Here is a 16,343-nt window from a genome sequence, read left to right on the forward strand (position 1 = left end):
TCTTTCCTTATCGTAGTATTTACAGAATAAAATTGCATGGATAGTGGTTTGAGGGGAAATCTTGTCACTAGGGCAGGGGCTGAGATTGCTAGACCAATCATTTATCTTTGGGTAGCTAATTAAACGATGAAAGATACCAAACCTAAAATGTGTTAAAAGAAATCTGTCATATCCCTCAGTGCAACATAAAAGGTACGGTTGGATTTCATAAGTAAGCAAGGTCATTTGGTGTTGGACTACCATTCATTTATTCATTTCAGCTGCCACTCTAAGCGACTCAAGATAGGACATGCAAATTGCTTTAAGTTCCTTCTTTAGAATAGAATTCAGTGACTCTGGGGAAGTGTAATATTCAAGATGGCTCAAATCACTCATGAAGTTCTTGACATATTTCAGCTAGGTAATCTTGCTTGCATAATCCAAACTCATGGAGTCCTTGATAATCTTACTATTTAGGCCGGTAAAGCTGGAGGTCCAAACACGGTGCCAAAGGAGCCCCGGTTGTACTTTGATAACGTCTGTTATATAGGGAATACCCAATTCACTATGGCAATTAAAAATTGGGGAACTGGCAGGTACTGCTAAAATATACCTTAAAAAGTGTTTTCCACGCGTTGTATAGCAGAAACGTCATAAAAACCCCAGACTCCAACCCCAAATGTCGCAATGCTCATACATTTAGCTTGATATATCTTTAGCAAGATACCCGGAGGTCTTTTGCCCAGTTTCTTCGAGAACTTTACCACTGCCGCAGTCGACTTCATAAAAAGAAGGCTCCTCGCCTTGACAGCCGTCCCCCATGAACCTGATTGCTCAAACACTACACCAAGATAAGTAAAGATGTTAGTGGAGGCAACCCTGCTGTCTCCCAAGGGGAGACTACTGCATTTTTTCCTCCCCCGCCCACAGGTCATAATAAAAGTTTTTGGGACGTTTTGTTTAAGCCCCAGGTCATCCATGTAACTGTAGTACGAGGCAAGTGCCTTCTGCAAGCCAAGCTGCGTGCGGGCCATGAGTACTGCATCGTCCGTGTAGAGGAGGGAGACAATCGGACGTTTAGTCACATATGGCGGGTCTGTAGCCTTTCCTGCTAGTTCCTGTTGCAGAGAGTTGGTGTATATAAAGTGAACAGGAACGGCGCCAAGACACAGCCTTGTCTCAATACCCTCTCCACTTTAAACGATGCAGTACACTCCCCTTTGATACCATACCGCACTTTGGTGGTGGCCTTTAAGTAGAGTTGTCTTAGAAACTGAACCAAAACCTGATCTACCTTCAGTTCCGCCAGAATCTCCCATAATTTGCTGTGTAATAATACAGTCGAAGGCAGCTGTGAGGTCTACAAATGCTACATACAATTTCCCTACTTTTGCCTGGGTATATTTTCCTATTAGGGTACTTAAATGTAAAACCTGCTCATTTGTTCCGAGGCCCTCTCTAAAACCATACTGGACGTCACTTAAAATTTTGTTCTCCTCTGCCCAAGTCTGCAATCTGGTAAGAACTATTCTTCCTGCTACCTTCATCAAAGAATCGAGTAAAGATATCGGGCGGTAGCATGCTGGGTTTTCCCTATCCCCTTTTTAAAAAATCGGTACTATTACGGATTCAGACCAAGTTTTAATAAAACCCTTATTGCTGCATGCTTGAAGAACACGTGTAATTAAGGGGGACCATAGTGAGGTGTTAACTTGAATAAGTCAATGGGGACCCCGTCTTGACCGGGAGCCTTGCCACCCTTGCTTTCATTAATCGCCCCAATGACCTCTTCATGATTAATATGGAGTTCAATTGGCATAAAAGTTGAAGGGCCACCCCCCTGACTATTCACTGTGTCTGTGGTACTATCAGCACTATCCTGTATTCTATACACATTATAGAAAAAATCTATCCAAGTTTTCTTGTCAATTGCGACCGCTAATGGCCCAACGTCAGACATGGTAAAAAGTTGAGCATTTACTGCCCTCCAGAATAATGAGCTATCTTTGCTCAGAGATGCTTCATGGGGAGCATTCCAAGCTTGATCTTTTAACTCTTTCTTTCTGGTTATCCTGGCTAAGTGGTACTTCCTTCTACATTCTCGGATTTCATCCTGATCTCTTGCATCCCTATGTAAGGCCTCGTTAAGTTGTGTGTGTGTGTGTTTTTGTACAGTGGGAATCGAACCATCTGTTTTTACGGCATCGTGTACCCTTCGTTTCCACTGTTAACAGGTTTTGGATAATCCGAGTGATTTCAGAAAATGGCCACAGAATATTTTCATGGGAAGTAGTATCCCCCAAACACGTTAAAATTAAATCATAAGCCGTTGTAATAATTTGCTTGTTCATTTCAACTGGGTTATGACTGGACCAACGTAAGGTATATCCATTTAAATGTGCAAGGGAGATGTTTCTGGTCCAAGCCAGTTGGTTCTGTGAATGTAAATCGGCAGCAGTGGGCAGACAAATGTTGATACTCAAGGGCAAGTGGTCACTCCGTACATTTGAATGTATTTTATAATTTGCGATTAAATTTGCTTAGCGATTAGGTACGATTGTATTGTAATTTTTATTTATAGAGCTCATTATCACCTGCAGGTCTCTAAGCACTACCAGAGGGAGGTCTCTAAGCACTACCAGAGGGAGTATCTAACCTTGCCAGTGGGGAAATGGCAGCTGTTAAATGATGCCCCAGGTTTCTGAAAGATTATAAAATCTATTATGGATCATAGTCCCCTACCAATAATAGTGTAATCAAACTCAACATTCGGGGAACACACGCAATTGGCGAACCCAAGATCATGTGAGAACAAAATTTCATTAAGCATCTCCCCCCTGGAAGAATGCTCAAAATGAATCTGGAATGCATCCTCTTCTATCTCCAATTCACAGATCCCCAGCCCAGCTTGCTGACACAAATTAACATTAAAATACCTCCCACAAACAAACCCCCCCCACCCAACAATAATCATTTCTGTGCTATTGATTGCCCTTAATTTGCCTAGCTCCTTGCTTAACTGTTTTAAAATGGGCCCCAAATGTCCCTTTTCAATACTGTTATAAAAGTTAACAACAGCCAGGATATAGCTAGAATCCATACGAATCAATATTTTTTGGTAATAATTGTCAGATGTTATCCGTTCAATCTTTGATACACTCAACAGGTTAGAGATATACACACACATCCCTCCCTTTGTCCTCCCGTGTATTGAGTGGATAGCAGGGTATGGTAGGTCTTAAATCCATTCAGGTGAACTTCATCTATCACCCAGGTCTCCTGTAAACAAAGGATATCAAATGTATCAATATACTCTAACCAAGCTGGATTGTCAACTTTATTTCAAAAACCTGCTATGTTTCAGAATAGAATACTTATTTTTTTTAGTGGAATTTAATCCACAGACCAATTTTGTTTGTTTACTTGTTTCAGGACTAGATTGTTCGGAATGTGCGGGATTACTAGCCAAAGTCTGGTCTAAAATATCCCTAATCCCAAGGTCTAGCCCAGAAGCTTCTCCCACTTTGGTCATGTTTACCGTCAAATCAGTGCTCGGGGAAATCCCAGTGGGCAGCATAAGGTATCCTATTTGCCACATCATTTGCTATATTGCTCTGTTATTTATGACTTGGTAGTCAGTCGTTTCATCCAAGGATTGGAGAGGCCCATATCTATTTGCCACCTCCAGATTATAGGAAAAATGTCCGGTTGGCTGAATAGGGGGCTGGGTTCCTTCCTGTCTTGTCAAGAGGTTAGGCCGGTAAAAATAACCCAAAGGCAGTACATTTATACCTAAGTCGGTAATGTTTCTATCCCTAGCTCTAGTTAGAATTTCACTTACCAAGGAAGGAACACCAAAAGAAAGAACACAGTCTCCCTTAAAGCTTTTCATGCTATTGCCAACCCAAGGTACACGTCTGACCATTTTAAGTTCCCTAAACATTTCCCTAGTCAGTCCAGATCTGATCCCTAAGCAATGAATGGCTTTGTTCTGCAGTGATATCCATGATTCATCTTCCCCTGGACGGTGGGCGGGGACGTTGTCTAAAATCACTGTGTAGGGGGTAGCTGCCGGGGGTAGACTTGGACCCGGTCGACTGCATAGTCTATCCTGTGTATCAGAGTTAGCAGGTCGACTTTTTATTAGTGGGTCATGTTCATAACTCGCCGCTGTGCGTACTACTGACCCACTCGTCTTTGTTGTCAGATGCTACAGGGATATTAAGTTTTACACCTTGTATTACTTTAGTTGTGCATAGGAGTCTGTTTCACACATATTCCCCTTTTGTATTATTAGGCTGTGGTTTCTTGCAACTTTTTCACCAGACCTAGTTCAATTTTTTCTAGCCTTCCTTCCATAGTACTGTGACTGTTTCACGTAATCTGATAGTTCCATGATCAATTTAGACAATTTCTCATTTTCAAAGGGGGACCATTTCCTTTGTTTTTGGAGCGGGTTCAGTTCCTTTGCCCTTTTGAGGCTGGACATTGCATTTTTTACCTTGCTGTTTTTTTAAATTAGTTTTAGGTAGTCTATTATCGAGGGGGGCTGAGGAATTTACTCGGCAGGAACTATTGAACATCTCAACTGTTCTTGGGTTACATGGTCTTTTAGATGGAGGTGATGTTTCGAACTTCCCGGCGGGCTTCGTCTGTCACTATTTCAGGTAAAGATAGTTCCTTGCTATTACTGAGTATCCCCTGAGCGTCTATATTTATGGTTTCTTCCACGCAGGATATTTGTTTTTCTATAGCAGCAGCGGCCCACATAAGGTAATTTAGCAATGTCATTTTAGCATCTTTGGGCTTACTAGAATGTTTCTCAGTAGCATTAGCTGTTAATTTTCTTGTACCCATGTTAGTCACAGTCCCAACAGCTACAACTTAAATAATCACGCACTGGTGATAATGAAAAGGATAAATGCCCCTTTTCCAATAATGTAACAATTAATAAAAATCAGCTTGTAGTCAATAAGAGTACTTGCTCCTGGGATCGCGCTGTTCCAGTCCGAACAAACACAAATTTAAGAGGGGTGGCCCAGCCTGGCCTCTGACAGACGCAGACTGGCCTGCGCTTGGCCCGGGCACTCCCGCGCTGCGGGAGGCCGGCAAAGTTCTTATTGCGCCTCCGGGCACGGAGCAACAGCGTTGCGTCAGGCGCCAATGCAGGGCTACTGGGTAGTGTAGTTTCTGGGAGCCGTTCCCCACACGGCTGGAGAGTGGTATGACCAGTGGCCGTTCCCCTCATGGCAGGCAGCTGAGGGCTAGTGGCCGTTCCCCTCACGGCGATGATGTCTGCTTTCAGCTAGTGTCCCGCGCTGCGGGAGGCAGGCAAAGTTCTTATCGCGCCTCTGGGCGCGGACCAACAGCGTCGCGTTAGGCGCCAATGCAGGGCTGCTGGGTAGTGTAGTTTCTTGGAGCCATTCCCCTCACTGTGGGAGAGTTGTATGACCAGTGGCCGTTCCCCTCACGGCAGGCAGCTGAGGGCTAGTGGCCGTTCCCCTCACGACGATGGTGTCTGCTTTCAGCTAGCGTCCCGCGCTACGGGAGGCTGGCAAAGTTCTTATTGCGCCTCCGGGTGCGGACCAACAGCGTCGCGTTAGGCGCCAATGCAGGGCTGCTGGGTGGTGTAGTTTCTGGGAGCCGTTCCCCTCACGGCAGGAGAGTGGTATGACCAGAGGCCGTTCCCCTCACGGCAGGCAGCTGAGGGCTAGTGGCTGTTCCCCTCACGGCGATGGTGTCTGCTTTTAGCTAGCGTCCTATTAATCAAATAAATAATGTCCTGAGCATCAAATTGGTGTTCAGAGTTCAACTGTCCAACAAATGTCTTAAATTTCCGCCATATTTTCAGTCTACCTAATATAGTGTACAATGTTTGCGTCTAGAATCGAATTTGATATAATGATGTTTAGAATTAATTTACACGTTGCTTGCTACTTTTTAGGTTGTAGCAGTAGGCCATAATTAAAGTCCAGGGTTTTTATGCAAGTTTTCCTGAGAAACATTTCAGAATGCTTTTGAGTGAAAAATGAAATTTTATTACATTCAAACTTAGATTTCAGGATTCTATAGTACTAAAAGATTAAATGTTGAATTTAAAAACGTTAAAATGTTTTTCTCTTTAAGCTGCATTATCTCACAATCTTGTGCAATGGACTTGATACATTTTTAAATGCTGCATAATTTGATCTTGATTTATATGACCTCCTTTTTGAACCAAGATAGTTTTTTTTTATTCCTTTTTGTATAAATGGTGCGAAAGAGACCTTTCCCTTACATTTGTAAACAGTTGCATACTCAAAAGCTATGTGACAACTAACCTGTGAGGATACGAGGACAATCATTTCTCATGACTTATGTGGGAAATTATGCTGGAGTAAAAATTTCTACCTGGGAAGACGGAAAAACTATCAAATGGCGATCAGACCATTTTGGACCCACCATTGATGACAAAAGCGATGTATGGGAGGTGGAGTGCTCATCATTCGGCGGTCACTCTTTTCACCCCTTTGAGGAGAGCTTGCGTCTAAGCTCAGGCTGCCCTTTGACACTTTTCCTTTAGACTGCTATTTCCCATCTGAACCATTGCTATTATACCACTTTGTCTTTGCTGATGGACTGGCTTTCTGGACGACTTGGAGCAGTTTGGCGAGATGAAAGACTTGATCTTTCCTGATTTATGCTCCATTTAGTTGCTTTATTTAAGGAATTTGCTCCTATTGAACTTTAACTTGATTCCCTTTATCCATGTTTATAGAATCTTCAAGAACCAACTTCTTGCTTTGGTGGTAGTAGAGATCATATTGTATGACAGTATGGAAACCATCGTCTTATGTATTCTGTTATTTAAGGTTAGATTACCTTAACTAAATGTGTGACTATATTTCAAGTCGTTAGATATATGACTGAGCATCTTAAAATGTTACTTATATGCTTTGATTTTGGATCTTTACTACAATAACTAAATACTCTAAAGTTGTCTGAGACTTATTGTATCTAATATTATTTTACAGAACTGTGCTAAAACATTAAATGCATAACAGTGACAGTCCTAGATTAACATCCGTTTTTTTTGCTTTTGCTCTGTGTTGCCGCAGCAGAGCTCTTAGTTTGCATGATTCTTGTTAGACTAAACTTCTTCAGGAGGTTCGGTCTACCAATTGTGATATTTTATTTTTGTAGCATGGTTTTGAGAGTGATTTATCTGAACCTGATTACCAACTTGTGAGTTGGCTGCCAATTAGTGGTCCTTATTGGGTAGCTGACAGTTGGACATCCTGTCTCCTCATCCCTCACTATGACAGAGAAAGGTCCATCAGAGGATCATCGCCTCTGAGGTGAGATACTGAGTCTGAGTAAAACTCGTACTCCGTGGACCCAGTAGGAGAGTTGAGGTTAAAAAGCTTCCAGTGCTCACAAAACTCAAGTTTTGCATCCAAATTTACCACAATGGCTCACACATTTTAGTGATAGTTGCCAGGGCAAAGGATATGGCCACCAAATAGGATTCAGAACAACTTTGTGTTTACTACTCCTTCCTTCCTTCCTACTCCTAATGACACTGGTAGTTCAGTTGTAATCATGTTTTAGCATTTGACAATAATACATCAATATAATCAGTGGAAAGGCAGTTTATCTCCAACAAGGAGGTTACTCCCCTAAAGAGAGGGATTTAGTGTCTTTGGATGTAAACCCTTTGCATGGCCAAGAAGATCATTATTCAGACGGCACAGGATAGTTCAGGAAATGGGCCACTATATTTTCGAAAGGAAGAAAGCAAAATGCTCCAGTAAAATTGGAAGGCCCCCTAAAATAGCGGAATCCACTCTTCTCAGTGTTGAGCTTGAAAAAGTTACTAGTGTACAGTCTGTAACTGCTCCTTCTTTGGCATTCAGTAACGGGTTTGATGAAGCCACGAGGGGTAATACAGCCCCTTTAATCCCTTTCAAGCTGAATGTCGACCAAAGAATATTGGTCTAAAATTTGCTCAAATTTCTAATTGGGCAGTACATTTAAGACTGCTCCAGTAGGCCCTATGTCCACTCTATTAAACCCTCAAAGCAATTTTAGACCTACTGAGTCATGTTCTATGCAAACACCATCCTCAAATGTTCCCAGACCACTGTTTACTACTAACACACAGGATGGACCCCTTTCAGGTTGGACTGGGAGGTATAGTGAGCGAAACTCACCCACCAAAACTTGGGGGCCAGTACCAACACATCTACTAACCATCACACCCCTACGAGTGTGACAATTCAGACTACACCAGGCTATCCAAAGCTATAAGAATTGGTTGGTGTTATTCATTTTAATGTATATTTAATTATTAAACAACTGTAGTTGTGCCCATCTCTAAATTAGACAAACAGCGCCACCACGTGGCAGACTGTCATAAATGCTGGTATTAACAATTACGTGCTGGTGCTTAGCACGGAAAACACAGGCTCAAATTATGAACTTTTAATTTGCTCCACGTTTCTGGCCTGGAGGCTCTCATGGTAACTTTAATCAAGGAAGCAATACAAAGCTGTTAAATCCGAAATCTGACCTAACTAACATTTATAGGAGTCTTATAGAGTGGCAGGAATTCCCAGAGGCCAAAATTGGCCCACAGGCTATGAATAGTGTAGCTGAATGCACTAAAGTCATTTTTTCACAGCATAATGATGCCCAGTGTGTCCTTCGACCCACTCTTGTCAACCTTGCTCAAAATTCCTTTCATTCCAACATTTCCTGTCCATACTGCTCTTGAACAAGAATCCCCACATGTAAACAATTCCGCTGGTATCAAACAGCAAATATTCTGCGTTCGACCCAATTTAAACTAAAGCACCTCCACATCCATAGGTCTAATCCATTAAATCACACCCGTACCTCTCTTCATAAATCACCAATGTTCTCCTTTAATTATTGCAACTAAAACGGGCACGGAAGCCTCAAATCCATCTGTGCCATTCTGTAGTGGATAGTCCACAATTGTTATACCAACAAAAGAAATGGCATAATCCTTAAAATTATGTAATCACCCTATCATTTTAACTTGACTGAGAAATTAATCTAATCGCCCATACTGGACCTCTTTAATTTCCCAGTTACTCTATTCTTGAAACAATATTAATATTCGCAATGTGTCCTCCAGCGAATCTCCTCTACTTAAAATGAACTCTTCCTGATTCAAATTGTGATCTGCATCTGAAAGTGGCTTTTCTCCAACAGTATACAATGCAAGTGCCAGATCAATATAACTTCCAAACCACAGATCACCATAAACCACAGACAACATGCAACCCAGTGTATTCCACTTTCTCATAAAGGGGCAATACAGGCTACCATATTTAAACACTTTACGTCTATACTCCGCATTTAGAAATTCATCGCCCAAAAGCCTCTATTCAACAATATAGACTCACTGTTGTTATTGAAACTATTTCCGATATGATATCAGATTTTCTAATAAAAAATAAATTCCCTTGAATAACTCCTAAAGTGACAATCACAAAAGTAATGCATTCCCTTCTCCAGGGTCATCAACCTGCTGATCCATCTCGTCTCTGTCTGACGAAGCGTAATCTCTGTCACCTCCCTGTGCACCAGGGAGACAGAATGAGTTTTCTCAGATGTGAGATGGAATCAAGGAATTAAAAAAAAAATAGGATATGAGAATGTTCTGTGGCTCTACAAGAAGGGTATTGATAGGAGTTTTTAATAAGCACAACTAAAGAGAATTGACCTGATGGAGTGCATTTCATAGAAGAAGAGTGTATGTGACCTAGTTCAGTAAATGCACCTACCACAACTTTCAGTTCGAGTTTTCTAGGTGCAACGGTGTATCTATCACTAACCCTAATTGAAGTATAGTACTTGGACTGAGGATCATGCAGCAATTGCCCATTGAAATAGCCAGCCGGCCTTGTCCGAGTTCTCGGATTAAGTCTGTTCAATGTGAACAAACTGCCCTAAAGTTTAATTACAAGATTTCTTTTATCGATTATCTCCTTGGCAACATTTGAATGAATAGGCTGTGTGGAAAATGATAACCTGCTCAGTACTCCTTTCCTAATGTAAAGGTACAAGTGAGAGCGAGGACCTCTCCATCTAGCTCTTCAACTTCTCATGCAAAGGCAATGTGTGCCAAACTAAATTTATCCTTCAAAGCCAGCGAACCTTCTAAATTTCCATTTCAAACAACCTAGACCATAAATAGCTGAGGAGTGTATGTGCAAAAGCTTTTATGGCGACCGCAAAAAAGCAATTTCTAATGTACATATAACAAATTGCAGTTCTGTAACTTAAATCACAATTTGGTTTAGCGATTTGTTATTTGGGAGGGGCGTCTTTAAGGCCTCTATTCCAAATACAGAATCACAGTAGTAGTATGTATTAATGTTTGGGACCGAATTACGGTTGCAATACATTCTCGTTTTTACCGACACCTTGAAGAAGGCAGTAACCATTCGCAAATCGGGAGAGGTCCCCGTGGGATCTCATCCCTTTGATAATGTTAATTTGTTTTTATTTATTAAGAATAGACCGTGGTCCCACGGACCTCTGCCTACTCTCTGAAAAATGAAACTGAAAAGTTTAATTTTTTTTTTTTTTTTTTTTAAATGCACCCTGTTTTTTGTTAAGAATAGCGGGCTGCATTTAAAAAATAATAAAAAATTATATTGCTTTATTTAAAATCCATCACAGACATGGTGGTCTGCTGACCCTAGCATGACACCATCCCTGTGATGGCTGCTATTTCTAGTGGGTTGCAAACTGTGACCTAATGCAATAATAATCATTAGTTATGCCGATTTGTGAGCCGCTAGAAATCGCTATATAAGACTTGTACGTTTTCGTATATTAGAAATTGCGATATCCTAATTGTGATTCGGTAAGAACCGCAATTAGGAACTCGCAATCCCTAAACTTTGTACGTATGGCCCAAGGCCTCAAATTGAGGAACCCTGATCCTCTGACTGAACAGTAGCAGCTCAGAAGGTAACGCTCTTGCTGCAAACAGTTAATTTCACATATAAGTTGAGCTCTACTTGTGTAGAAATTACCACGTTTTCTGATCCTTTATTTTCCAATTTAGTTTTCAGTCTTAATGTGACCTGGAAATTGAATGTGCAACAAATGTCTTGTAAATGATATTTGACTATCCAATATTCTGAGATGTGCCACATAGATCATTAATTTTTATTCAATAACTTTTTTTTCAGGTCCATATGCGAAGCTTCTTCTTGATGCAATGAAGCAATCCGGTTGGTAAGGTTTTTCTATATATAATTGCAATATTCTAATGAGTGTTAATACATTTCGGTCTCTAATTATGCTTTTAACGTGCTTTTATACCAGAAAACGTTCCAGAGTGATATGAAAGTGATTCAACAGTGCACTAAATATTGACCATACGAACCAGCAAGAAAGTCTATTAATTTAGTTATGTCAAGGAAATAGAACTGCAGTAGTTTAAGTAGAAGTAAACAAATTGAAGTGGTGAAACAGGATTCTGCCATCTGTTGAATAGTGTGCAACAAATCTAAAAATATAAGAGCGAAGTTTCGTCTTTCCTCAACAGTTAATATGAAGCATTTTAAATGTATTTTAATTGTATTTTTGCATGTTTCTGCAATGCTTCAGTGAATTGTGTGTATGGTGTACAGGATTAGGTCTGACTTACGAGTTGCGCAGACATCCATGTGTACTACTGTTGCATGTTGGTTGTTGTCAAAAATGTCTAAATCTCTGCACGTTATATACTGACGTCAATGAGTCATGCATTTAGTTGAATAATGTTCTGTTTTCACGTCAATGCCTCCCTCCATTCTGCCTGTCAGGAGGAGTACATTAAACAATCTGGCCACCAGCTTTGTGTCAAACTAAAATAAATTTACTGTAGAAGAAAGAAGAAAAATGCTAACATTTAACTTAACATTTTCATGTATTTCAATTGGCCATTTAAAATGTCATTGTGCCTACTGCAGGCAACATCGACAGCCATTTATCAGCAACTCGGTGTGAGCAATGACAGGAGTCATTAAACAATTATATTTAAAGTAGTCTATGTTCGTTTACAGTGTAACTTTCTCCACGCAGTGGTTAAATGGACTAGTACAAGGCAGCTCTCAGAAGTCCGACGACATTCAGGGTAGGCCACGGTTTTGTTAAGGCGGAACCATGGATAGGTGCATGTTCCATTCAAAGTCCAGTATCCTGGTTCATTCTGAATCCCATGGTGAGCCAGTGGTAAAAAAATAGCAGTCCTGTACAAAATATAAAAAGGATGTAGCTAGGCCATTTCAAGCTGGAAAAAAATTCATAACGGGTTTGTTTGTGCACCAGTAATCAGATGCATTTTGGGTGTTTCTTATATTTTCAGTACTGTGTTTAAGGATCGGCATTTCTCATGTGAAGATTGTGATGGTTCCGTAAGTGGAGGTTTTGATGCTGCGACATCAGAGGTGAGTAGTGTGCATGATTTCTAAAATATTATAAATTAATTCCTCCTGAGAATAGGACTTTTTGTTTTCTTAGGAAATTTCTTGTGCATGTTTTTGAAATTATGTTGTAATCAAAACCACCATTTTTATGCCACTTTAACGGAGAAATAGCATATGAAATTTCACCTCAAGTGACTGCTTAGATTAAGAATGAATATCTTGCTCCCCATAAAGAACATTCAGAGCAGGGACACTTGCCCAGTGAACGAATTGCAGTCTCTGTTTTGATGAGTTGAACACAAGCATTGATGCTTATTGTTAGCTATTATTCTGCTAATGAACTCAACACAGTAGCTTATATTTTTTTGTTTGGACAACCAGTCCTATTTTGAACCTATCGAGGAGCTTTAAATGTTTTATAAACAGTACCAACACATGCACGGCAGCGAGACAGAATGCAAATTATTGATGAATGTATCAACGGGCTGTAAATTGGCAAATACATCAAATCAGTTAAGGTTAGCTAAGCGAAATGTTCAGACCATTCTATATTTGAACCTATAAAGAAAATCGGCCTGGGTCCCTCCTGGTACTGATTGGGCACTAACTTTCCCCTCACAATATCTAGAATCTAACTCATCTGGGGTGATGTAGTAAATTGAGCTCCACCCATTTAGTCCCCCAGGATCTTTTGCATTGGACCTTTACTGGGCTGCCTACACAGGAGCATTGAACACACACGTATGTACACATGCATTGGCCGCACGTGTGACACTGCAGCCTTGCACAGCTGTCCATCTGCACCCAGTTAGCCTGTCGCAGGAGGGAATCTTCAGGGATTGGCACTGATCTGGGCTACTCCTTGTAATGTGATTGGCATTCATAATATAGTGCCTACTGAGGATCTGTTGTGATTGCACTGTGTTATACATTATAGGTGAAATCTGCCCTAAAGTACACTTTCCCTCCAATAACTGCTTAGGAAGCTTTTGCACCTATTGCCTGCCAAAGACTGCCCTACCTAATATGCTATCCTTGAAAAAAACTTCCTCTAGGTTACTACATTGAGTATTAAAGTACAGCCCCAAACATGCCACATACATTTCATATGGCACTTCAAGATTTGTCATGTTTCCCTGACCTATCTCCGAATCATATTCAAGCTCTTTGTCCCCCCTACTGGGCTTAGTTAACTACTCTCATCCCCAGTAGAGGTATCAAATGCCACCCCACCCAATAGAAAACTTAACAGTGCTTAACCCAGTTCCTGGAAAAGTAAAGGGTAGGTAAGAAATCTGCATCTGTTAATTAGACTGCCACTGTGCACCTGGGCGGTGGCAGCACAAGCCCTCTGAAATAAAGACTGGACCACATCTCTAAAGCCAACACAGGTGGGGATCGCCTTTGAAGTTTTGAGGAAAAGGAATCGGGCAACTGTGTCAGCTAGGGGCAGAGTGTAGTCTCTCAGGAGAGCCTGTTCCACAGGAAACTTGAAGTCACCATATTGGATTGTCCCAGCATTCTGTGTAGGAGAGTTGAAACTGGGAGGAGGTATGATGTGCTACCTTAGTAATGACCATTGGTGACAACAGCAAAAGAATACACAGCTGGAAGGAGAAGTCACCTGATGCTGCCCAAGTAGGAATTGAAGGACTTTGACAGCACCTGACACCTAGGACTAGGATGGGTTTTCTCCATAGCAAGTGGCGCTGGCATTATTATGCCTCCTGAGGAACATTGGAAGGGGGGATAGACCTGCTGTGGGCTCTTGATTCCCTTCAGATTTCTGTCTGAGGACTGGTCCTAGACTCCTCTGACCCGTAGGTGCTCCTCAAGAACACAGGAGGATGTGTGGCTTGGGGAGTGTGGCAGGGAGAAGACCACCACCAGCAGGAGAAGAGTACTAGAAGCCAGGGAGAGGATATGTCGGGTGCACAGAGCCAGAAAATCCTTCTCTCCCCAGTATGTGCCTCTTAATAGGCTAGGAAGCATCAAGGGAACGCTACTGAGGGCTAGGGCCGGCAAAAAACCATAGAAATCGGCCCTATTGGGCCTGAGAAACGGGCCGGTGAACTTTGTCCACTACGAGAAAAGAAATGAGAAACCAAGTGCTTAGCGCTCCTTCTCAAAATAACCTCAGAGTTGCCTAGGGCCCGGGACTCGTCAGATCCAATTGTTGTATTGTAATTTTCCCACTTTCTGGGGGGACGAGGCAAGCATAGGAGTTCCCTCCACCCAAATAATTACTTCCCTTGGGTACTCCTATCTCACCTGGACCCGGCACAGGGGGGACCCCATACCCAGAGACCGCAAGGAAGAAAATGAATTGACTGGCCAAATGAGTTGCTCACCCGTGCCTGTTTTTAGGGGTGGGTCCTTGATCCTACTGCGGGCAGGAGCTGAGAGGGAAGGCTACTGCGATCCGGCAGGAAAAAAATATTGCTGGCTCCTGCGTGGTACCAAAAGGAACGGTGCTCCGCGAGAGGGCCTTGGGCATGCCCCTGAGACCCCAATGACCCCTGCCACTTGTGAATGTCTGCTGTAGGACCATGACACCCAGGAAATAGAATTGGCAAAGTACCGCGGTACGAGGCACCATTTGAAAATAAAGGGGCAAAGCTCCCACTCAAATATTCATAGATCTGACCCTGGAGTGCCCCATCATCCCCTACAAGGGTGCTGAAAAGCGAACACTTGGCCTTGTGGTGCTCCACAAAAAGGGCAGGGTCACCACCAACTATTCATGAAGAATGTTTGGTGGGCTGTAGGAGGTGCAGCATCCCTCCTAGGAAAGTGTTTTTTTTTCTTTTTTTTTTTTAAAGGTTGCCATACTTTTATCATGGGATTGATTTCCTGAACTCTGAAAAAGGTCTATCTTCAGATACTGCTGTTCTCCCTGACCATAGAGCCACTGGCCGAAACCCTTTGTCAAGGTGGGGAAGAATGGATAATCCCCATAGGGGATGGCACACACGCGGTATCTCTGTATGCTGATTTGTTGATATTTTGCACAGATATAAGGGAACCGTGTGATACCATAGTTCAGACACTATCTGATTGCATCCCTTTCTGGCCTGCAAGTAAATTGGGAAAATGTTGTGCCTATACCCATTCACCGCAGCCATCTCTAACCCAACACTAGTGGTCAATGGCACTGGAGTGCAATAGCAGCCATCTGTATTTTGCTACCTGGCGCTGGGATTTACCACATACCAGAAGATCTGCTAGAAGGGAACCTCATATGGGCGATTAGGGCAATTCAATCACCGATGGCCTTCTGCCACACTCTTCCCCCTCACAGTCGTGGGCCATGTCGCTCTTCTCAAAAGAACAGTCCTCTCACGACTATTATATTACTTCACTAAACTGCCACTCTATATCAAGCTCCCAATCTTTTGCTCAATTGAACGCAATATGCGAGAATTCATAGGTCATGGTTCGCGATGCAGGGTGGCATTAACTGAGCTATACATGCCAGCAGACCAGGGAGGGCTTGCTGTACCCAATATGGAATGGTACTACCTGGAAGCTCAACTTCAGTGGATAGCTCAGTGGGTTAGTGGACTCTACTTGGCAGACACTGCCACGCAACTGCCATCAAGCACACATTCATCAAGCACACATTCATCAATCATAAGATTATTCCACCTTGGGAGGAAATGGATAGCACCTACCCAGCTGATGCTAACAGTAGCCTACAGATGCTTTCACCGCAGCTTAAGCCTCATAAACCGCACAATCCCATATGCGCCTTCCCTACCTATGCAGAGTATGCCGACAGGGTAAGTCGCAATTACTGCAGTGGAACTCTGCCTGGGGGGAGGCAGGTATACAGACACTAGGAGGCCTAGATCACGATGGGCAAATAGCACCCTTTGACACCCTTGCCGAGGAGGATGACCTGCCACAGGTACAATTCCTACTACACAC

The 16,343-nt window shown here is 42.3% G+C and overlaps 1 protein-coding gene across 1 annotated transcript in view; it reads left to right on the top strand.

Annotated features, from left to right (window-relative positions):
- Positions 1 to 16,343, top strand: part of ATP23 (ATP23 metallopeptidase and ATP synthase assembly factor homolog) — a 37,870-nt gene that overhangs the window by 5,486 nt on the left and 16,041 nt on the right. The window contains exons 2-3 of the mRNA XM_085653338.1: positions 11,193 to 11,238; positions 12,353 to 12,434. Of these exons, the coding sequence (XP_085509464.1) occupies positions 11,193 to 11,238; positions 12,353 to 12,434 (128 nt within the window). The remainder of the gene's footprint in view (positions 1 to 11,192; positions 11,239 to 12,352; positions 12,435 to 16,343) is intronic.

The sequence above is a fragment of the Triturus cristatus genome, chromosome 4_1, assembly GCF_964204655.1.
Source record: "Triturus cristatus chromosome 4_1, aTriCri1.1, whole genome shotgun sequence".
Taxonomy (NCBI): domain Eukaryota; kingdom Metazoa; phylum Chordata; class Amphibia; order Caudata; family Salamandridae; genus Triturus; species Triturus cristatus.